Below are 24,999 nucleotides of genomic sequence, written 5' to 3'. Positions count from 1 at the left end.
TGGGCAATACTCAAATTGTGTTTTAGGCGCCGTAGTTCTAGGCACACCTGCATTGCCACCTCTTAGGACAATGAAAAATTGTACTTACCCAGGTGTCTCGTTCAATAAAACCACAAACCAGTTTTATGGGACCTGGTGCTTTAGAGCTTTTGTGACCATATCAAAAGTTATTTCTCTTTTACTTCTTTGGAATCAGTGGTGGCCAATTTTTTTTCCTTGTTCTGACCGTAGCTTGCACCCTGATTGGATTTTAATCATTTTTAGCTCTCAGTTTTCCATTGTTTTTCCACATTTAACCCGACAAACTGAATAATTTCCTGTAGGGTTATTTTGGGTAGCTGTAACCCACTTTCTCCTTCTCCTTTGATGTTTCTAACTCATTAGGAGTTGGAGAGCATTTTATTTAGTTCTCAGTTGGAGGTAAACTCAGCTCGTTTTGAATTTTAAGCAATACATAAATTGAAACATGATTGTTCAAATGTTTCGGGATTTCTTGCAGCATAATTTGTCAAAAAAAAAGTTTATTAAGAGGGGGAAATCTGCATAGAAAGATGTATATTCATGAAAATAAAGACAAAATCATCTGTCATGGGCATCTGTTTCTAAAAAGGGGGGGGATGAACAGAAATGGGTAAGATTTTGCACTAAAACACAGAAGGTTTAATGGATTAAAAATAACACATTCAGTGAATTGCATTAGGTAGATTTGCAGAAATGAGGAATGAAAAGTCATAAAACAGACCTGTTATCTCATAACTCCTGCTAGTGTACATGGTTGAATTTAGATAGCAGGGGAAAAAACTTAGATAACTTATTTCAATGATCCTGAGTTACAGGTATTCTAATGCAATTGTGCCAAATAATTCTTACAACTGCTCTAATTAGCTTTTTTTTTTCATTGATTCCACAATCACTGCAACTATCTAACAGATCAAGTACAATAAAGCATATCTAAAATGCAATAAGCATTCATCTGAAGTACAAAGAAAGGCTTTTAAAATACTTGAAAGGGAGGAAACAGAACTTTAGCATAAAGAAGCCATGGGCATAAAATCACCCTTCATGTGCCAATGAAGGGCAAAAAATAGTTGTTGTTGTTGTTGTTGTTGTTGTTGTTGTTGTTGTTGTTGTTGTTATTATTATTATTATTATTATTATTATTATTATCATTAATTGGATTTGTATGCCGCCCCTCTCCGCAGACTCGGGGCGGCTAACAACAGTGGTAAAACAACATGAACAATCCAATTAATAAAAACAACTAAAAACCCCTTATTATAAAAAAACCAAACATACACACAAACATACCATGCATAACTTGTAATAGCCTAGGGGGAAAGGATAACTTAACTCCCCCATGCCTGGCGACAAAGGTGGGTCTTAAGTAATTTGCGAAAGACAAGGAGGGTGGGGGCTGTTCTAATCTCTGGGGAGAGTTGGTTCCAGAGGGCCGGGGCCGCCACAGAGAAGGCTCTTCCCCCGGGGCTTGCCAAACGACATTGTTTGGTCGACGGAACCCGGAGAAGGCCAACTCTATGGGACCTTATGAGCCGCTGGGATTCGTGCGGTAGAAGTTGTGTGTCTTAGAACAGATCTTACCTTTACCTATTGTATTTTTGCCATGAGTTAAAAACAGAGATACAGCCTCCCACAACTTTGAAAGTCAGGTGACTGAGAAAAGAATTGATCTTCCAGATATACTGTGTTCAGTTCTGCAGACCTCACCTACAAAAAGATATGGATAAAATTGAACGGGTCCAAAGACGGGCTACAAGACTTCATGAACTCCATCTGTCTAGTCTGGAGGACAGAAGGGAAAGGGGAGACATGATCGAAAAATTTAAATATGTTCAAGGGTTAAATAAGGTTCAGGAGGGAAGTGTTTTTAATAGGAGACCTCACCTACAAAAAGATATTGACAAAATTGAACGGGTCCAAAGACGGGCTACAAGAATGGTGGAAGGTCTTAAGCATAAAACGTATCAGGAAAGACTTCATGAACTCAATCTCTATAGTCTGGAGGACAGAAGGGAAAGGGGGGACATTATCGAAACATTTAAATATGTTAAAGGGTTAAATAAGGTTCAGGAGGGAAGTGTTTTTAATAGGAAAGTGAACACAAGAACAAGGGGACACAATCTGAAGTTAGTTGGGGGAAAGATCAAAAGTAACATGAGAAAATATTATTATCTGATTGGCAGTTGGATCAGCTTCCTGGGAAACCGCCGATCAGCTGTTTCAGGCTGCAGGGATTGCTCAGCCCATTGTCACCTCTACTTCATTTTCATTTTTTAGATGCATTTAATATAATCTGCCTGTTTGCAAAGAGCAGGAGAGATTCATTTATTTATTTTTATTTTATTTATAGGCTCGGGGGAGATATCTCAGTTCCCCCATGCCTGACAACAAAGGTGGGTTTTGAGGAGTTTACGAAAGGCAAGGAGGGTGGGGGCAGTTCTAATCTCAGGGGGGAGCTGGTTCCAGAGGGTCGGGACTGCCACAGAGAAGGCTCTTCCCCTGGGACCCGCCAACCGACATTGTTTAGTCGACGGGACCCGGAGAAAGCCAACACTGTGGGACCTGATCAGCCGCTGGGATTCGTGCTGCAGAAGACTGTTCCAGAGGTATTCTGGTCCGATGCCATGTAGGGCTTTATAGGTCATTACCAACACTTTGAATTGCGACCGGAAACTGATCGGCAGCCAATGCAAGCCACGCAGTGTTGGAGAGACGTGGGCAAATCTAGGTAATCCCACAACAGCTCTCGCAGCCGCATTCTGCACGATCTGAAGTTTCCGAACACTTTTCAAATGATACAGGATCTCCTGCTTAAGCAAAGGGTTGGACTAGAAGACCTCCAAGGCCCCTTTCAGCTCTATGATTCTATGATATGTCTTCCTTCCTGTCTTGAATGGGAACCAATAAATTGTTCACTTCATTATTTTGTAGAGTGGTATCTTCTGTGGATGATGTCATATAAATCAATCCATCCTCCTCATTACCAACTCTATTCCACACTCTGTTTATTCATGAGTTCTAAGGTCAATCAATGTTTTCTTTGTGCTGGACCCAGTCCAATTATAGCCAAGACTGTAGTTCCATTGCAGCTTTCACCTCTGCAATTTGAGATTGGATTCCTATCATTGACTAAATTAGTAACTAAGCAGGCTGCCCTCCTTAGAGCTAAGTAGGTATATCAAACAACAGTTGTGATCAGGAATGATCTACAGATCCAGGTCAATTTCTCAAGGCAAAGAGCAGGAGAGATTCATTTATTTATTTTTATTTTATTTATAGGGTGATAATTTGTACATATAAAATATTAGATAAGTAATGATAAAAAGTAGACAATAGAATAGGGACGGAAGGCACAATGGTGCGCTTATGCACGCCCCTTAAAGACCTCTTAGAAAGGAGGGGAGATCAATTGTAGATAGTCTAAGGTCAAAGGTTTTGGGGTTAGGAGTAGAAACCACAGAATCAGGTCGTGCATTCCAGGCGTTGATTACTCTGTTGCTGAAGTCGTAATTTTTGCAGTCAAGTTTGGAGTGGTTGACATTTAGTTTAAATCGATTTTGTGCTCGTGTGTTGTTGCGGTTGAAGGTGAAGTAGTCGTTAACAGGTAGGACATTTTGGTATATGATTTTATGAATTATAATTAATTTGAAGCTTTCAGGCATGCATTGAAGAATATAAGAGCACTTCTGGACAGGGTTAGGAAGGTCTTGTATTCAAAAGCAATTAGTTACTTTGGTCTATATTGGAACACGCATTCAGAAGTTGCCTGCAACTCTTTAAGCCAAAAGCTAATTTTGCAGATATCACGCTAGAGTGGTAGGCAGCAACCCGACAATCTTGGGAAAGGATGTGGCTTCTTTAAAGAGTTGCAGAGAGGTGATACATTAATGCTCTTGCCGAAGCACCTTTTTTATTTCATGTGCAGCCCTGTCATGCTCTCCTTGTGGATGATGTATGGCCTCTTCTTGGTTTTAGCATTTAATTTCAGTTTCCCAACAAGATTTAGTAATAAGGGACAGGATGATATGATGATGCACAAAGTTACATCTCTGCACCATCTCTACTTCAACTTGACCTACAAAGAAGACAGCATCCCTGCTTCAGGCGAACCAAAGTCTTAGCTGATGAGTCATGGAGGTCCATGTGAAGAGCTGAGACCTCTCTTTTTCCAAACTACTGGTCCAGCAGTGTTGAGTCTAAAATTAGCGTGCCATTTTCAAAACTACTTAGCTGGTGTTGACGCCTGTCTTTCGGTAAACTCCTGGAAACCAAATGCTGAATGAGATTAGCATAATAATAATAATAATAATAATAATAATAATAATAATAATAATAATAATAATAATAATAATAATAATAACAACAACAACAACAATAATAATAATAATTTTGAAAAATCGTTATTAAAAACCTATTATAAAAAAGCAGTCATACATCCAGACAAACAATACATAAAATAAGACAGCTAGGGGTATATGAATTTCCCCAACATAGGTGGGTTTTTCAAGAGCTTGCGGAAGGCAAGGAGGGTGGGAGCAGTCCTAATCTCCATGGGGAGTTGATTCCAGAGGGCCGGGGCCGCCACAGAGAAGGCTCTTCCCTTTGTTCCCGCCAGACGACATTGCTTCATCAATGGGACCCGGAGAAGGCCAACTCTGTGGGACCTAACCGGTCGCTGGGATTCGTGCGGCAGAAAGCGGTCCCGAAGATATTCTGGTCCGATGCCATGTAGGGCTTTATAGGTCATAACCAACACTTAAGTCTGATGGAGCTTCTAAAATATACAAATATAGATTAACAGAGTTGGAAGGGACCTTGTAGGTCATCTACTCCAATCCCCCTGCCCAAGCAGACCCTACACCATTTATGACAGGTGGCAGTCCAGTCTCTCCTTGAAAGCTTCCCGTGATGCAGCTCCCACGATGTCTGAAGACAAGCTGTTCCACTGGTTGACTGTTCTCACTGTCAGAAAATCTCTCCTTTTTTCCAGGTTAAATCTCTCCCTATTCAGTTTCTCTCCGTTATTCCTTGTCTGGCCTTCAGGTGCCTTGGAGACTCGCTTGACCGCTTCCTCTCTGTGGCAGCCCTTCAAATATTGGAAGATTGCTATGATGTCTCCCCTGATCCTTCTCTTCACTAGACCAGCCATGCCCAGTTCCTGCAACTGGTCTTCATCTCTTTTAGCCTCTAGTCCCTTCATCATCCTGGTTGCTTTTCTCTGAACTCTTTGTAGAATCTCAATGTCCTTTTTTATAGTATGGAGGCCAAAACACAGGTCTGATGGAGCCCCTTTTGATCTCCTGATCAAAAAGAGATCTTTTCTTTGGTCCCTAAACCAGTTTCTGCTCCTGCATCTCGGTCTGAATGGTTTTGAACAATCCGCAGTGAAGTTTGCATAAGTGGAAATGTACTCTTAGATGCAACTAACCCCAAACTCATCCTATTTGAACCTCCTTTCACTCATCCTTTTAAGTGTGTCTCGTATGATTTTCTTTTCTCTTTCCCGAAGAAAAACCCGGAGTTAATTGTCAAAAGCAGTGCTCAATTAAGCCAGATGACTCCAATTATCATCTCAGGAAGATGTTCAAGTACATCCCCAGGAAACTTTTCAATAAGGTTGTTCTCACTGCAATTTGCCCCTCTGGATTGAAAGAGAAAATGCCCCTGAAGCTCGTTTTTTTTTCCGCTTTCTCTTTTCTTTTTCCTTCTCAAGACCGTCAATTAGTCATTCAGGAAGAAATCTCAAATTGGTCCTTGTCATTTTGTAGGTAGGATGGTCCATGATACCTCTGCTGGAGCAATTTGCAAGAAACACCAAGTTTTAAACTGAGGAAAAAAAGCTGAACACAAGCATCGATCCCGTGGACCAGATTGTATAGTTCCCCTGTGTAATTTTGCCACCTCTTCTGCCTCTGTAAGGTTCCTGCCATTGGCCAGCACATGCGTTCACATGGAGCTGAAACATGGCAAAGTCTCATGTGCCCTCTGATATGACTCCTTGTGTCACCTGTAGCCAGCGATGGGCTAGTAGCCAGAACGCTAAATTTCGCTCACCGCTGCGGCTTGTAAGTATTTGCATGGCCAGCGTTCTGCACCCATAGCAAAATCGCGCACGGAGCTGCACCAAAACACGGGCACACCTGCGGCTCCCTGCGCGATTTTGCTACCTGCAAAGGTGTAGAGGCAAAATCGCTCTGGCCCCACAAACACTTACGAGCTGCCACGGCGAGCGCAATTTAGTGTTCCAGCTCATAGCCCACCACTGTCTGTGGCACAAAAGCCATAGGTTCGCTGTCACGGGCCTAGGGCATAGTGTGGTGGCCTGGCAGTGGAGCTCTTGCCTCACAATCAGGAGGCTGCGAGTTTGATCCTAGGTAGAGGCAGGTATTTCTCTCTGGGCACGCTGAGAATATATCTCTTGAACAAAACTCCGCATTGTCGACAGGGTAGGGCATCCGGCCATTAAACACTCTGCTGGATCCATTCAGTTGCCCAGACTCTACCAATTTCTTAATAGCAGATTTCTTAATAGCAGATTGATGACTCAACTCATCTCTTCTGCTGACACCCGGACGTGACAAATTAATTACTTAATTAATTAACCCGTTCCTCTCTTTAATATGTCTCCCCTGACACTTGCTCTCTTCGCCTCTGCAAGCGTCTGAAATAAGGATTTACCCATCTAGCATCTGCTTCTTCTTCTTCTTCACTTGAATCTGGACCCATAGAAACGTCCTGTGGTTGGTCTCCTCCTCCTTCTGCCTGTAAATCAGGCCCTGCCACTAGTTCATAAGCACTTTCTGAATCAGAATCTGAAAAATCCCCAAACTGAACAGGAGTAGACACAACACCAACAAGGGATTATGGGGTTGTTAAAAGATGGTGGTGATGATGATGATGATGATGATGATGAAGGATAGCCTAGTACAGTGATGGCCAACCTATGGCACGGCTGCCACAGGTGGCACACATAGCCATATCTGTCGGCACGCGAGCCATTGCCCTAGCTCAGCTCCAGCACACGTGTGAACTGGCCAGCTGATTTTCAGTTTGCCTGGAAGCTCTGGGAGGGCATTTTTGGCCTCTGGGAGGATGGAGAGGGCATTTTCGCCCTCCCCAAGCTCCAGGGAAGCCTCTGGAGCCTGGGGAGAGTGAAAAACAGGCCTACCGTGCCCACCAGAAGTTGGGAAACAGGCTGTTTCTGGCCTCCAGAGGGCCTTGGGGTGCAGGGGGGCAATTTTCACCCTCCGCAGTCATTGAATTATGGGTGTGGACACTCGTGCAGGGGTGATAGTGTGTGTGCACACATTTTCGGCACCCGAAGGAAAAACGTTTTGCCATCATTGGCTTAGCAGCACATATACTTATGACATTGTTGAGAATCAGATTTTAATATACATCGCCTCACAATGCCTTAAGACACCAGCTTTTCACTTTCTTGAAGAACGTTTTGAATCTAGCCATGTTTTCCATTAACAGCAGTCACAGAAGCCTCCCAACAACTGTGAAGGTTGCCGCATGAAGCATTACGCTTAAGAACTCATCGTTAAAGGATTCTTGACTTGGGTCGTCCAAAAATGATAATAAGATTGCTTCGTATCACTTTTAACCATCTGGAAAGTGGTGATTCTGGGAAAGACAGAAGGCTATAAATCTTGCCTTTTGATTTGTTATTGTACTTTGCAGCCTTGTGAGTAATCCTTGGCCATTTTTAATTGGCATGAGGGAATATTTGCAATTGGGTTTCACCGCTCGCTTTCCTAGCAAAACTGCAGATTTGTGGTATGCTGTTCTCTTCCCCAAAATATTCCCTTTAATTTCTGAAGAAAAAAGTGATGGCACCAAGACACAAGCAAGTTATATATATATGTATATATATGATGTTATTGCAGGTAGATGAGTGTGTGATCCAAGGATTGACTAAATACAGTGATACCTCGTCTTACAAACCCCTCGTCATACAAACCTTTTGAGATACAAACCCAGGGTTTAAGATTTTTTTGCCTCTTCTTCCAAACTATTTTTACCTTACAAACCCAAGTCGCCGCCACTGGGATGCCCTGCCTCCAGACTTCTGTTGCCAGCAAAGCGCCTGTTTTTGTGCTGCTGGGATTCCCCCGAGGCTCCCCTCCATGGGAAACACCACCTCTGGACTTCTGTTGTTTTGTGATGCTGCAGGGGAATCCCAGCAGGGCAACAATGGGCGCTTCGCTGGCAACGGAAGTCCGGAGGTGGGGTTTCCCAGCGAGGGGAGCCTCAGCGAAATCACAGCATCACAAAAACACAGAAGTCCGTAGGTGGCGTTTCCCATGGAGGGGAGCCTCAGGGCAATCCCAGCAGTGCAAAAATGGGAGCTTCGGCTGGCAAAAGGGGTGAGTTTTGGGCTTGCACTCATTAATCGCTTTTCCATTGATTCCTATGGGAAACATTGTTTCGTCTTACAAACTTTTCACCTTACAAACCTCGTCCCGGAACCAGTTAAGTTCGTAAGATGAGGTATCACTGTAGTGGCAAAGTGAATTACAAGCAGATGTGCAAGAGATGGAGAATATAAGGAAAATTAAGAATATAAGGGTTAGGGAAATGAGAAGGAAAATAATACAGAAGTGGTATCACACCCCCGCTCAACTTGTATATGCAGAATGTTAAGAATGCTTGTTGGCACAAGATAAGGGGGTGTTTATGCATATGTTTTGGGAATGTCCATAGTGCAGAACTTTTGGAAAGAAGTGCAAGAGGACACTAACACATTGTTATGTGTTGTGTGAATGTTTTACTGATATATTGTTATTATAAAAATCAATTTTAAAATTAAATTTAAAAAAAGAGAGACTCTCCATAGCTGGAGATTGTCCTGGGCTGTAGTTACACTGAAAAGTCGAACCCGCACAAACACACATACCTTATAGACAGACACACTCACATAGTACAGGGCAGGACAGGGAGATAGAGGAAAACATCTTGTAATCTCAGCAAGGAAACTAGATGGCTGTGAAGCTGAACTTAACTCTTAAAATAACTTTGTATTGATCTTGTAAGCTACCGAGCTTTTTCTATGTGACAATCATGATAAGGTTCTAACAGGAGGGAAAGCTCTGGTGAATTTCCTAGTCATGTAGTAATGAAAGGATAAAAGTGCGGCAGGGTTGTTTGTGCTGCTCAGTTTAAATGGGTTTTCAACTCACTTTTGAATGTCTCTGGGCAGTTTGCAATAGAACAAATCAAAAACACAAAATATAATAGGAAACAAAAATAAAATGGTTACCTTGATGTCGATGTCCAGAGAAGGTCAAAACCGAGGGGAAAGGGAAAACAATATAGATTAGTTGGAATTATAGTAAGCCCCTTGGAGGTTGTGTTAGGGCTCTGCACCGTTCAAATTAGGTTGTTGCCTTAATCTTTGTGGTGTTTTTCTGTGTACTGAATGTATTTGTGAGCTGCCTCTCAAGACTAATAGATTTCCCTGGGCATCTTACAATGTAAAATCAGAACAATTTAAAATCATGTTGTATTTAAAAGACGGTTTGAAACAAGTCCAGAATGATAAAACTTTCCTTTTAAGACTCTAATAAGTAAGGAACATTTGATGTTTAGGCATTGCTGACATTCCTTTAAATCAGTGTTCCCCAGCCTTGGCAACTTGAAGATATTTGGACTTCAACTCCCAGAAATCCCCAGCCAGCGCAAGGAGGAGGAGAAGATGAGGAGGAGGAGGAGAAGAGGAGGAGGAGGAGGAGGAGATGAAGAGGAGGAGAAGATGAAGAGGAGGAGGAGGAGATGAAGAGGAGGAGGAGGAGATGAAGAGGAGGAGATGAAGAGGAGGAGGAGAAGATGAAGAGGAGGAGGAGGAGATGAAGAGGAGGAGATGAAGAGGAGGAGGAGGAGATGAAGAGGAGGAGGAGGAGATGAAGAGGAGGAGGAGGAGATGAAGAGGAGGAGGAGAAGATGAAGAGGAGGAGGAGGAGATGAAGAGGAGGAGGAGGAGATGAAGAGGAGGAGGAGAAGATGAAGAGGAGGAGGAGATGAAGAGGAGGAGGAGAAGAAGAGGAGAAGAAGAAGAGGAGAAGAAGAAGAGGAGGAGGAGGAGGAGGAGGAGGAGAGGAGGAGGAGGAGATGAAGAGGAGGAGATGAAGAGGAGGAGGAGATGAAGAGGAGGAGGAGAAGAAGAGGAGGAGGAAATGAAGAGGAGGAGGAGGAGATGAGGAGGAGGAGGAGATGAAGAGGAGGAGGAGAAGAAGAGGAGGAGAAGATGAAGAGGAGGAGGAGATGAAGAGGAGGAGGAGATGAAGAGGAGGAGGAGAAGAAGAGGAGGAGGAAATGAAGAGGAGGAGGAGAAGATGAAGAGGAGGAGGAGAAGAAGAGGAGGAGGAGAAGATGAAGAGGAGGAGGAGATGAAGAGGAGGAGGAGATGAAGAGGAGGAGGAGAAGAGGAGGAGGAAATGAAGAGGAGGAGGAGAAGATGAAGAGGAGGAGGAGGAGAAGAGGAGGAGGAGGAGAAGAAGAAGAGGAGGAGAAGAAAAAGAAAAGGAGGAGATGGAGGAGAAGAGGAGAAAGAAGAAGAAGAGGAGGAGGAGGAGGAGGAGAAGAGGAGGAAGAGAAGAAGAAGAGGAGGAGGAGGGCAGAAGGAAGGGGGGGGGGAAATCTCCTTTGAAATCTCTCCACACTCCAGGAAATGTTTTTATGGCCCGTTGCACATTTCACATATTATCATGACTTTGCTAACCCATGCAGACTCCTGCGTTCTCTATCATGAAATATTTAATGGGAAAAAATGTGCCGGCAGCTTATGGCTTCCCATATGAACAGTCAAACATAGGCAGGAGATTAGGTGCAGAGCCAACCAAGCGGAGCCAAAAAATTTCAGGCTTTTCCGATACCTTTCTGGAGAAGGAACTTTTTCCAGTTCTTTCGTCACTGATTCACCTGGCCTCCTCGGAAAGATGAATGCTTTTTAACATTCATGGCGTGCTCCCCGCCCGCCCACCCCCGCAAAAAACAAGGCTGATAGATATCCAACATCTTCTTTAAAACCTCCAGTGTTGAAGCATTCACAACTTGATCGAAACATTTTACAACTTGATCGAAACATTTAAATATGTTAAAGGGTTATGTAAGGTTCTGGAGGGAAGCGTTTTTAATAGGAAAGTGAACACAAAACAAGGGGGCACAATCTGAGGTTAGTTGGAGGAAAGATTAGAAGCAACGGGAGAAAATATTATTTTATCGAAAGAGTAGTAGATGCTCGGGACAAACTTCCAGCTGACGTGGTTGGTAAATCCACAGTAACTGGATTTAAACATGCCTGGGATAAACATAGATCCATCCTAAGATAAAATACAGGAAATAGTATAAGGGCAGACTAGATGGACCATGAGGTCTTTTTCTGCAGTCAGTCTTTTGGTTTCTATGTTTTTAACTTCTGGAAGCAAACTATTCCACTGATCAATTGTTCTAACTGTCATAAAATTCCTCCTTAGTTCTTTCTTTGTTTGGGACATTTCAGTTTCTGGTACAGTGGTACCTCTACCTAAGAACGCCTCTACTTACGAACTTTTCTAGATAAGAACCGGGTTTTCGAGATTTTTTTGCCTCTTCTCAAGAACCATTTTTCCACTTACAAACCCGAGCCTCCAAGATTGTAACAGGAAAAGGCAGGGAGAAGCCTCCGTGGGGCCTCTGTAGGAATCTCCTGGGGGGGGGGAACAGGGCTAGAAAAGGTGGGGAGAAGCCTCTGTGGGCCTCTCTAGGAATCTCCTGGAAGGAAAAGGGCCTCCACCCTCCCTGTGGTTTCCCCAATCGCACAATTATTTGCTTTTACATTGATTCCTGCGGGAAAAATTGCTTCTTCTTACAAACTTTTCTACTTAAGAATCTGATCAGGGAACGAATTAAGTTCGTAAGTAGAGGTACCACTGTATTTCAATGAATACAAGTTGGGTTGATGGACTAAATACATCTTGGCAACTCAATAATTCTACATCCCTGCAGACAAAGTAAGAGGTGGGATAGGAATTAACACACTCATTTGGCTTTCTGTTGTGGTGGCCATATAAATCCTGTTAGGTCTTGCTGCTTCTGGTTCTTCTAAATTGCCCAGTTTCTCTTTCGCATGAAATTTAACATTGTTCTTAGTGGACTTAAGCCAATTTGGATATATTCATTCTACAGCTGAGAACTAACCCTGGTTCCCAGGAAGATATACATGCATAGATTTGGAAAGTAGAAAGGTCTACAAACCGAAGGACAAAACCCACTTGAATCCCTGCCAAGCCCACCTTCTAAATCAGGACCCTGTGTTGCTTTGATTTTATTTTTTCATATATATTTATCTTTATTCTTCAGGTAACCCAAACTCATATTAGCATATTAAAAGAATCTCAGCGAGGAACAATCGCCTTAGTTAAGGGATATTATGTACTTACAATGGATAAAATTTGGGGGAAGATTTAATTTGGGAGAAAAGAGAAATAATGCTCTGTGTCAAATTACGTGTTGTGTAATTTATCTTCGGCACACAATCGGAACAGATTGGCGAGAACTGCCCATTTCTCCAAAGTGCTGCCATTTGTGGATGTAGAAGCATTGGATAATCTGTCCCAATTGTTCTCCAGAGCTGAGCAGTGTGTAGGGGTAGGGGTGGGGGTTGTAAGTGTGGAGTACCTGCACACACATGTGTCTCGCGCACGCAAGCATATTGTTCGGGATCAATGGGCTATTCTCCACCTTGCAATGAGTTCAGCTACCTTGTCTCCTAGTTGGATGGGTGCCTTTGTTTCAGAATTCCTCTTTTTTTTAAAGGAATAAAGGAGCGTCGTGAAATAATTATAGACAATGTTGTTGCCTTTCACTGTATTCATCACTATGGATTATAAGATGCTGCTGCGGATCTGGGCTCCGATGGTTATGAAAAAACAGGCCCAGGTGGAGCTGATAGACTGTATCGTTTGCTAATCACAACAGCTTGTTCTTTGTTCCTTCCTAATCATTCTTGATGGTGCCAATAGCAGCACTATTGTCATTTGGTGTGAATGAGGGACTTTGGGGAACGGCAAGCTTTGTTTATACAGCCATTCGGTGACATCACTGACAAGGCGTCTGCCTTTGTTGAACAAAAAGGCCTTTTTAAAGTCAAGATCTAAAGTAGCGTTCCTCAATCGTAGGGAATCTAAGATGTCTGAACTTCAACGCGCAGAATTCCCCAGCTAGCTGGGTTGTGGGTTGTTGAAGACCAGACATCTTAGTTTTCACAGTTGAGAAACATGGATCTAATGAACACAGGCCTGACACACAGCACAGAATCTCGAGGGGGAAGGTAGCATTTAGAAATTTGAGTTGAGACCCATCGTCACGTCTATCTTTTCCCTCCTGACATGGAGGTGTAGATCCCTGGCTATTGATTGTCCCCCCAAAAAAACCCAAGGAACTTTAAGTATCTGGATGAAAGAAGGAGTTGCTTTCAAGGAAGTCAAAACATTCTGAGGATATCTTCCCATCCTTTCTTCTTTCTCACTTTCTTGTGTCTTCGTGATGTAGCTTTAAAGAATATGTGTAGTTTATGTCATGCATTCTCAAGTATTGGGATTGTAGATGGATGGATGGATGGATGGATGGATGGATGGAAGGAAGGAAGGATGGATGGAGATAGGTAGGTAGATAGATGATAGATAGATAGATAGATAGATAGATAGATAGATAGATAGATAGATAGAAATAGATAGAAAGATAGATAGATAGATAGATAGAAATAGATAGAAAGATAGATAGATAGATAGATAGATAGATAGATAGATAGATAGATGATAGATAGATAGATAGAGATAAACAGATGATAGATAGATAGATATAGATAGAAAGAGAGAGAGAGAGAGAGATAAACAGATGATAGATAGATAGATAGATAGATAGATAGATAGATAGATAGATAGATAGATAGATAGATAGATAGATAGATAGATACCGTATTTTCAGAGTATTAGATGCACATTTTTCCTCCCTAAAGGAGGCTGATAATTTGGGTGCGTCTTATACTCTCAATGTAGCTTAATTTTTTCCAGCCCTAACTAGCTGCTAACGATTTTCCCAGCTCTTACCTTGCAGGCTCTTTCATTGTTTCTCTCTGCAAAGAATGTTTGCCAAGCCCTAAGTCTTTGAAGGGTTTTTTTTCCATTGCTCTAACTTGCTCCAAATAAGTTTCTTTCCAGCCCTAACTAGGTGCTAATGATGTCTCCAGCTCTTACTGGCTTGCAAGCTCTTTCATTGTTACTCTCTGCAAAGAATGTTTTCTAAACCTGAGTCCTTTGGGATTGGGCAGCATAGAAGTCTGAATGAATGAATGAATGAATGAATGAATGAATGAATGAACGAACGAACGAACGAACGAACGAACTCCTAATATGGCTGTCTGAAGGAGGTAGATCTTTGTTATGTAGAATAGACTGGTCCAGGCTATTAACAAAGATGTGGGGGATGAGTGAGCTGGCCATTGTTTGATGTCCCATTGACAAAGGTGGGGGCTACTAAGAGTGAGTCTTTTCCTTGCCTAAAAAGGCATGTTTCTGGAGATATTCTACATAATATTCTGCCCTTTTAATATTTCCTAGGATATTTTATTCTTCTAGGAGAGGGGTGGATGCTGACTTCCTACAACCCCACAGTTCAGCCCTGAGCCACAAAAATTCTCTTCTGTTGGTATCGTTGATTATTCTCTCTTCATTCTCTACAGGTTCTCCACCGATAAAGATCCAGCAGAATGGTTGGAAATTAACCCTACAAATGGAACCATTCGCACCAAGGCCATGCTTGATCGTGAATCCCCCTCCGTCCTGAACAACGTCTACATTGCATCCTTTTTGGCAATAGACAGTGGTGAGTAGAAGCCAATGTCATGGGCGTTTTGTTCATCTTCCTTACAGCCACAAGCAAAGAATATACACATATACAAACTTAACACCTACCGGTAACACTAGGTGATATCAACATCAAAATACAGTGGTACATCTACTTAAGAACGCCTCTACTTTAGAACTTTTCTAGATAAGAACTGGGTGTTCAAGATTTTTTTGCCTCTACTTAAGAACCATTTTCTACTTAAGAACCCAAAAAATTTCCCAGGAAATTTGAGAGCGGCATGAAGGCCTGGCCAGTTTCCTGCCATTCCCCCTTTAATCCCAGCCATCTTGGGCTTTTCTGGGCTGCCAGAGGAGCCTTTTGGTGGTGTTCCCTCTCTCGCCCGCCTGGGTTTCTCTCTCTGGCGCAGTGTATGGGAGGCAGCCTCGCGCCAGGTGTATGGGAGGCACATGCTCCTTCTCACTGTCTCAGAGTCCCTCTTTTTATTTTTAAGCCTTAAAGTTTTGGATTTTTTTTATTTCCCTCACCTCACCTTCTTCCTTCATCAGTGACTGTCCTCCTCCTCTTCTTCCTCCTCCTCTTCCTCCCACCCAAATTCCAAGCTTTTATTTTTTTTCCTAATGGGTTGCACGCATTATTTGCTTTTACATTGATTCCTATGAGAAAAAGTGCTTCTACTTACAAACTTTTCTACTTAAGAACCTGGTCACAGAACGAATTAAGTTCTTAAGTAGAGGTTCCAATGTAGAACATATTTAAAAAACACATAAACCATCAATAATTATATTTTTCTAGCGTTACGCACCATTGTGTCGGTAGTACTATAAATACTGCTACTTTCATCAACAGGATTAGGATTAATTTTGCTACTCTCTCTTCAAATAATCTAAACCGATTATTAAACTCTTGGCACCACTGTACAAATAACTCATCTTCCGTCTTTCAGATTCTTCTCTTTAAGACGTAACGGCAAATAAAATCCCAATTAGATACCCCTAGTTAAAAAGCAATCTCTTTAACGTATTACGCGGATTACAGCTCCTTCTGTTGCCCATCATCTAAATTAGAAGGATGTTATGGAAACTCATCGCAAGTAACTTTTTTGTAGCGCGTTAAAAATAGAGATGGGGAGAATGGAAGGAAACATTGAATTTATCCCGCACAGCTGAAAGGCGCAAAATAAATAAGAGCTTTGTGTGTCGTGTTCAAAAGCTAATATGCTTATATGCTTCTTGGAGGTGCAGCTGGTTTAGCTGCAATGATGAATTGTTAAAATGCTCTTTTTAAGAGGGTAATTTTATTTCTTTCCTCTGGTTTCTGCACAGGGAATGTTTGCAAGGGTTTGACAAGAACATGGCTTTAAAATGCAAAGTAGGAAGAAGGTCCCCTTTGCTGTGGAGGCTTATTTGGATACTCGTAAATCTATTTCTCTTGAAAAGCGGCTTTTGCAAGAAGTCTGTTTTCCATACACACAAACACACACTCATTCCTTTCATCCCGTGTTTCTGTGGGGTTTGATAATGCATCCTCCATACACTACGCCTGTTCACTCTAATCGGATTAGAAGGATAAATTTATTACTGGAAAGCAATGCATATAATGCTTGTATTACTAAGAAGTGGAAATTTCAGGTATTCGGGGAAACGTGTAGTTCGTAGCCCAACTCTATGATCTCCAAATTCATTGGATTTCGATTTGCACGGTACAATCTCTCTTTTTTATTTAGAAACATAGAAACATAGAAGACTGACGGCAGAAAAAGACCTCATGGTCCATCTAGTCTGCCCTTATACTATTTCCTGTATTTTATCTTACGATGGATATATGTTTATCCCAGGCATGTTTAAATTCAGTTACTGTGGATTTACCAACCACGTCTGCTGGAAGTTTGTTCCAAAGATCTACTACTCAGTGAAATAATATTTTCTCATGTTGCTTTTGATCTTTCCCCCAACTAACTTCAGATTGTGTCCCCTTGTTCTTGTGTTCACTTTCCTATTAAAAACACTTCCCTCCTGAACCTTATTTAACCCTTTAACCTATTTAAATGTTTCGATCATGTCCCCCCTTTTCCTTCTGTCCTCCAGACTATACAGATTGAGTTCACTAAGTCTTTCCTGATACGTTTTATGCTTAAGACCTTCCACCATTCTTGTAGCCCGTCTTTGGACCCGTTCAATTTTGTCAATATTTTTTTGTAGGTGAGGTCTAATTATTTATTGATATTTTAAAAAAATATGAACACACACACACCATAAAACATGTGTTCTGTGAGTAGTGCCCACCACCAGACAAGCATTCACACCCCATCACCAAATCAGGGGTGTTTCTTGTATATACCATTTTAACTCAAGAGCAAAATATCTGTTTGCATATTATAGAATGATTCCAATTTATTCCTTGTAGGTGGGTCTCGGATTCTACTCGCCATACATCATCTTAGCTTGTCCCATCGTCCCATCATTTGTCGCAAGTCAGTTTCATTAACCGAATTCATCCTTTTATCCATAACCTCAAATTGAATATGAACCACCATGCACCAGTACCAATTTTGCATTGTCCATTTTGTTGTGTCCTTCCAACCCAAGACTATGACCGCCTGAGCGCTTTCTATCGCTGCTTGTTTTATTTCTCTAAATTCTCCCATCGCATTGCTTTTAACTAATACTGCCATTTCCATTGTAATTATCCATCGTATATTTAACATCCTATTAATATCCTCTTGCACTTTTTGCCAAAAGTTCTGTGCTACTGGGCATTCCCAAAGTATATACATGAACACTCCTTTATCTTGACACCCATGCCAACAGATACTTTTAACATTCTGCTGAAAATATGCAAGTTGAACGGGTATGTCATACCATTTATGTAATATTTTCCTTTTCATTTCCCTAACCCTTATATTCTTAGTTTTCCTAGTTTGCACGGTATAATCTCCAGACAGTATAAAGTATCCCAATATCCCAGGTATTGATTCAAGAATTAATTGCTTTGATTTTCTGTGTTTTTCCTCCTTGGTGGGACCGGTTTATCAGGGCAACCTAGTTGTTGTGGATCAGCCTGAGTTGGATGAAAGACCAGCTGCGTCTCTGCTGGCTCCATGCCCAGGGGAGGATGAGAGCGAAGAGGAAAGTGACGAGGAAGAAATGCCTGGGAGCCCTGGGGAGGGGATCTCTCAAGCCAGTAGCTTGGATTCTCTAGAGTCTCTGGAGTCATTGGATGACGAAGCACAAGCTGTCATTAGTATGCAACAGAGACGCATAGATCAAAGGAGGGATCAATTGAAGAAATATTATCAGCGTTGAATGAGGAACACCAGGGGGGGGGGTCCTCATTAGCAGGGAAGGGTTTATAAGGTAGGCAAACTCTTTCGGCAGTGTGGAGTGTTATCAGAGTGGAGTTGCTGTTAACTGCATTGTCTCAGCGTTTCTGTTCCTGGCTCGTGGCCCAGCAGTCTTGAAGACCCGTGGCAGGTGTATGTCTGTTATCTCAACAGCCTCGTCTTGGCATTAAGGATCCTGTGTTTCTGTATGAACCATTGGCTTCGTGTATCTATTTGGAGTTCCAGTGTTTTCCTGATTTGTAAGGACATTTTCTGTTGGCTTCTTTTCTCTTTACCATTATAAAACTGTGTTTGGATTCTACCGGTGTGTCTAGCTTATCTTTCTGGGTTGGTCATAGCTTCCGGAGTGACCCAGACAGAACACTAGTCTACCCAATTATGGGATGGAGAATACTGCTTCCATTTTCACCTTTCAGTCTCAATCCAGGAGCCATCACAGGCAGTTGCTTTTGCAACAAATTATTTTTGTGTTAAATTTATGTTTTTACCAACAAAAAAGAGAAAAGTATAGATCTATTTCAAGCTATTTAACTCTCGTCAGTTAGGCATACTCTTCTGGGATTTAAAGCCCAGCTACTGACCTTATTAGGTAGCTGTATTAATCTCTAAGCCACAGGTTCTCCTTGCTTTGTTGGCTATTCCAGGAGAGAGATTAAATGTTTTTTTTCTCCTGTAGGACTAGTCTATCAGAGCAACCTGGTTTACGCAATTATGGAACGGAGCACATACACAATTTGATTTTAATTTGGTCAACTTCCTGATGGCACTTGGGTTTTGTGAGCAGGCCAAGGCAATTGCCTACATGTTGGGCTGGCTGGGGAATTCTGGGAGTTGAAGTCCACACATCTTAAAGTTGGTAAGGTTGAGAAACATTGTTCTAGTTTCAACACAAGTCACTTTTAAGCAGTGGGACTGGCTGGTTTTGGTCTTTCTGCTTAGCCCATGCATCAAGTACTCGGTTGCTGAAGTCATATTTTCTACAGTCGAGTTTGGAGAGGTTTTCTTTGAGTTTGCATCTGTTATGTGTGCATGTATTATTGTGATTGAAGCTGAAGAAGTCGTTAATAGGAAGGACGTTGTAGCAGATGATTTTATGAGCTATACTTCGGTCGTGTTTAAGGTGACAAGACTCCAATCTTTCTAAGCCTAGAATTTCAAGTCTGGTTGCATAAGGTATTCTGTTGCATGTAGAGGAGTGGAGGTCTCTTCTTGTAAAGTATCTTTGGATGCTTTCTAATGTCCGAAATGCGGAGTGGGTTCCAAACAGATGAGCTGTATTCAAGGATTGGTCTGGCCAAAGTTTTGTTAAATGGGAAAGTGTTGGTTCCCTCCAAGAACTGGCTGAAGGCTCAAGCTTACATAAAACATAAGGAATTTTTGCTGTGCTATTCATCTTTTTTTAAAAAAACAAATTAAAAATAAAGAGCAGAGACTGATGCATTTTTTAAAAATTCATCACGATTGAGTAGACACAATGTGATGCGCTGTTTGGTTGTCAACACTTTTCCGAATACATGCAGGTGGTGGTGGGTGGGAGAACATACTCTAAGCTCAAACCATCTTCCGACAATCACTTGCCATCATTCTCCATCAAGGAGGAACCTTGTCGGTCTCTGCAATTTTATCTGCTCTACGAGAGTGGTGATATACACCCTTGTCAGGAATGAACAACCCAGTGTCAGCTACTTAATTCAAGTTACAGCTTGTACTCCATAAAATAATTACAGTGTAATACATTAAATTAGATTTCATTGACATCTGGAGCAAGCTGATGTCCTGTAAAAAGTTCACTCAGCCTTCAAAAAATATGACGAAGCCGAGATCTATTGTGGTGTCTTTCAGTTGCTCCCTCTGCTGTTTTGCTGGGATTCGGCTGGATATAATTTCATGGCTAACTCCATGTGCTAATGTGATAAAATTGATTCCACAAGACTTTTTTTCCCAACCCATCCAACACTAATGCTTAATTTTCTCAAGATTATGATGTTCCCGCTGGGCCATAGAATGTGCATGATGTTAAATTAAGCTGCAGTGGGAAAGCTGGCCAAAACCGATGAGTAAGCGGCTGGAAATGGGATGCCTTCTCCTGGATGTCAGACTTCACCCCAGGCATGGTGATAAAATGTGTATTCTCCAGATACTCAACCACATTCAAGAGCTTGCTTCCAGCAGAAGCTCACAAGCACAACACAGCTGGATAGGTTGCTCTATTGCGCACATGACAGGAGTGATCTGTGTGCAGATGTTGAACCTCCTGCAGAGGCCAGGAATCAAATCCTGTTTGTGAGCCCGTTTCCAGCATTTAAACTCAAGACCTCTTTCACTCAATTTTTTTTTGACTCAATAAAAAATTGACTACTCTTCTCTTTATCTTGAGAAAAGGGGATATCTACAGTACTCAAGTGTTGACACTAGGTGTGTGCAAAACGGAGACATTTTCATCTCGGCTACACTCTGCTGGGGGGAAATAACTGACATCACAAATAAAACTAAGAAAGAAATGTTGGCTTGCTAATGCTCATGACCATAGTTCCCTCTAAGCTGAGCAGTAAGCAATCGCTCACTTAAAAATCATCATCAACTCAGAGTTTTCCAAACCTGCCCAGAAGCCGAGAGGGAAAGAGTGAGAGGGAAGGAGAGAGAGAGGAAGAGAGGAAGAGAGAGAAACAGATAGAAAAAAGAGAGGAAGGAAAAGAGAAAGAAAAAGAATGGGAGTAAGGAAGAGAGAAAGAAAATCAAAATCTAGTTTGAAACTAGCTCAACTATTTAAGTGGCATTTTGATATTGATAGAGTTGCCCTATTATGAGCTCACTGTTATAGACACACAGTACAGTATTTTATTTTGAAATTCTCTGAGGCAAAACAGGGTGGGTTTTTTATTTGTTTGTTTGTTTGTTTGTTTGTTTGTTTGCTTGTCTGTCTGTCTATCTATCTATCTATCTATCTATCTATCTATCTATCTATCTATCTATCTATCTATCTATCTATCTATCTATTTATTATTTCTGTGCCGCCCAGTCCCAAAGGGACTGCCGCTCAGACACTATACTTTTCCGCTCACCCCCCCAAAAAAATTAGAGGGAACACTGCTTATGACTATGCTTATTGCTAAGATTACTACTTTTAAATAGCAATAGCACTTAGACTTACTTATATACTGCTTAATGGGTCATTTTAGCTCTCTCTAAGTGGTTTGCAGAGTCAGCCTTTGGCTCCCAATAATGTGGGTCCTCGTTTTACTGACCTCAGAAGGATGGAAGGCTGAGTCTATTGTGGGGGCAGTGTCAGCCTGAAATATTACATTGCCCCGGAAGCGGAGTAAAGACGCTGAGACATATTGTGGATTAAATAAGGGTCATTTTATTAAATTAACATAAATTTAAATAACGTAACTTTAAATACGTAAATTTAAATATTTAAATTCAAACATAACTAAGGACCTGCAGAGGCCAAAAACTAACGGGGCGGAAATTCCTACCAGAAATTTCCTTGGCAACATTGGGCAAAAACTCCTTGCTGAACCAGGTGAAGGTAGCCACCTTCACCTGGATCCAAGCCACGCCCCTTCATCATGTGGGAGGAGTTCACCCTCCAATCCCCGTGGGAAATTGGATCCGGTGATTCCCATGGACATCCTCTCTCCAATCCCCGACATTGTTCCAACCTCTAGTTCCTGGAGAGAGGCGGTCCATCACCCTTTAAAGGATGCCCAAAGGAGCATGCACAGTCGCTTCTAATTGCCCCTTTCCGCCCCTAGCCGGCCAAACCCCAGTGACCAAAGGGAGGCCTATACTGACATCTAAGTGCGCCGCACCCCCTAACCAATCCAGTCCGCACTGTCAGTGTGGAATAGGCGAAAAAACGGCCGCCTCTGTTTGTTTGTTTGTTTGTTTGTTTGTTTACTTGCTTACTTACTTACTTACTTACTTACTTACTTACTTACTTACTTACTTACTTACTTACTAACTTACTAACTTACTAACTTACTTACTTACTTACTTACTTACTTACTTACTTACTTACTTACTTATTTTATTAGATTTGTATGCCGCCCCTCTCCATAGACTCGGGGCGGCTCACAGCAACAACAAAACAATGTATAACAAATCTAATAATTTAAAAAACACTTTAAAACCCTATTATTAAAAGCAACCATACCATGCATAAACTGTATCGGCCCGGGGGAGTTGTCTCAATTCCCCCATGCCTGACGGCAGAGTTGGAGGAACCATGTACAGCTGAGCCACTTGCTTTGAGTACTCAAAATGTCAAGCTACATAAATTTTTCCAAAGCCCCTACCATGATTAAATAATAATCCACCTTGTCTTCCTTCGTTGACGGTGTACAAGCAAGGATTTTAAAAATGCGCCTGCTGTTCCCTAACAATCCAACCCTATTTTGGAAACAGCCCTTGCTCTTGAAGACCACACTTCTTAATTTCATAAATAATAAAATATGACCTTTCCCATGGAGAGAAGTTGCCTCTCCCCCTTTCCTAAAGGGACGTCTTCATTTGCTTTGAGTTCGTTGGCCTTCTCCAAAGGTCAAGGGCTATTGGTGGAGTACTTTGATTTTTATTCTAGTTTATCGAGGGCCAACATAGGCTCTGTAATCCTATAAACCAAAACGAAATGCTGGGAAGAATTCTGCAAACCCATGGAAGTGGATCAAACCAGGTTTTGTTTTTTAAGGGAATTGGCTTAAAGCTAAAGAGCCAGCAGCAAAAATCTATAAGGAGGTTAGGGGTTTCAGGCAGTTGAACTGAAGATTCTCTTAAGTCAACTGCAGAGAATTGATTTGGCCTGCTTTTCTTCTTTCTATGATAAGGGTGGCATAGAAGAGACCTTCGGACAAATGTTCTATGCTGGATGGATGGCTTCCTTTTTCTTTACAATCTATGACTTACCACAGTTCATTTAGTGACCATTCAAAGTTACAATAGTTGTCAAGGTTCCAAGTAACACTCCTAATGAAAGAAAAACTCAGAGGCTTGGGCTTCTTCAAAGTTACATTTTGTTAGAGATGTCGTATTGGCACATCTGGGGAAAGCCAATTCTGAAAGGGTTTCCCCCCACCCGAAGGAAAGGAAAGTTCAAGTCCCTGCCCAACACCCACAAGTCCATCACAGGATCGAATCACAGCACCATCCCAACTGGAGATGCCTCCCAGGTTCAGGGCAAGGCATCCTTGAATTTTCGAGAAAAGAATGTTATTATAACTATGAATCACCCATGTGTTAGTACTATGTAAATAACAGGTTGGGTTTGGCAATATATACAGCTCAAAAAAATAAAGGAAACACTCAAATAACATAGAAACATAGAAGTCTGACGGCAGAAAAAGACCTCATGGTCCATCTAGTCTGCCCTGACACTATTTTCTGTATTTTATCTTAGGATGGATCTATGTTTATCCCAGGCATGTTTAAATTCAGTTACTGTGGATTTATCTACCACGTCTGCTGGAAGTTTGTTCCAAGGATCTAGTACTCTTTCAGTGAAATAATATTTTCTCACGTTGCTTTTGATCTTTCCCCCAACTAACTTCAGATTGTGTCCCCTTGTTCTTGTGTTCACTTTCCTATTAAAAACACTTCCCTCCTGGACCTTATTTAAACCTTTAACATATTTAAATGTTTCGATCATGTTCCCCCTTTTCCTTCTGTCCTCCAGACTATACAGATTGAGTATCTTAGATCTCGTTGAATATTCCATTCACACAATTATTCCATTTGCACAACAACATGTGAAATTGATTGACAATCATTGTTCCTTCCTAAGTGGACAGTTTGATTTCACAGAAGTTTGATTTACTGGAACTTATATTCTGTTTTTTAAATGTTCCCTTTATTATTTATATATAATATTGTACATTGGAAAAATGTGCTTGGGTTTATGTGTATGTATGTATGTGTGTGTATATGCATGTATGTATGTATGTATGTATGTATGTATGTATGCATGTAGGTATAAAATAATGGACTAAAATGCTTTAAAAATAGATACTGAGCTAATAAATCTTTGTCTCTCTTTTTGATGTTAGGCAAATTAATGAGAAAAGGGGGCTGTGCTATGAAGACAGATCAAGTAAAATGAAAATTGTCTTAGCAGTTCAGTTAAAAACGATCTTGCCATATGCTTTAACCTGTTTATAGACATCATGATGCCTGAAATTAAATTATCGCAGATTGATTCCACCTAAAACACATGGTTTGGAAAGAAATTGGGTAATTAGTAGCCATAGCAACCCAATTAAGTTCTTTTACACCCTTTATTTTAATTGCTGTATTAATTGAAGAGAGAAAAATAAATGGAATGTTCATCCTTTACATATCATATTTAGTCAAAATATAAATTGCAGGGAAAATATTGCTTTCGTTAATCCCTGTAAGCCGCAGATCCAGAGAAAAAAAATTAATTTTGCAACAAACTGGGTTTGAGATGGATGTCACCCATTTACAGCTCTGAGATAAGAGCCTGGCATTTTGAAATACAAATTACTCCAATGTGGAAACAGATTGTGATTTTAAAGAGCAGCTTGGTCTTTTCTAAAGTTTAGAATAAAAGAATTGTTGACAAGAGGGGAGCAGAAAAGCAAAGGGTTACCTGGCTTAGTTTTATCTTGCAAAAGAAACAAATATATGGTGGAAGGTCTTCAGCATAAAATGTATCAGGAAAGACTTAATGAACTCAATCTGTATAGTCTGGAGGACAGAAGGAAAAGGGGGGACATGATCGAAACATTTAAATATGTCAAAGGGTTAAATAAGTTCAGGAGGGAAGTTTTTTT

At 41.4% G+C, this 24,999-nt stretch overlaps 1 protein-coding gene across 2 annotated transcripts in view; it reads left to right on the top strand.

The window, feature by feature from the left end:
- Positions 1-24,999, top strand: part of CDH13 (cadherin 13) — a 553,953-nt gene that overhangs the window by 505,179 nt on the left and 23,775 nt on the right. For both annotated transcript variants that reach the window (XM_070761895.1, XM_070761896.1), the window contains exon 11: positions 14,741-14,883. In XM_070761895.1, the coding sequence (XP_070617996.1) occupies positions 14,741-14,883 (143 nt within the window). The remainder of the gene's footprint in view (positions 1-14,740; positions 14,884-24,999) is intronic.

This window comes from Erythrolamprus reginae, chromosome 9 (assembly GCF_031021105.1).
Source record: "Erythrolamprus reginae isolate rEryReg1 chromosome 9, rEryReg1.hap1, whole genome shotgun sequence".
Lineage (NCBI taxonomy): Eukaryota > Metazoa > Chordata > Lepidosauria > Squamata > Dipsadidae > Erythrolamprus > Erythrolamprus reginae.
This window is presented reverse-complemented; position numbering and strand designations above follow the sequence as displayed.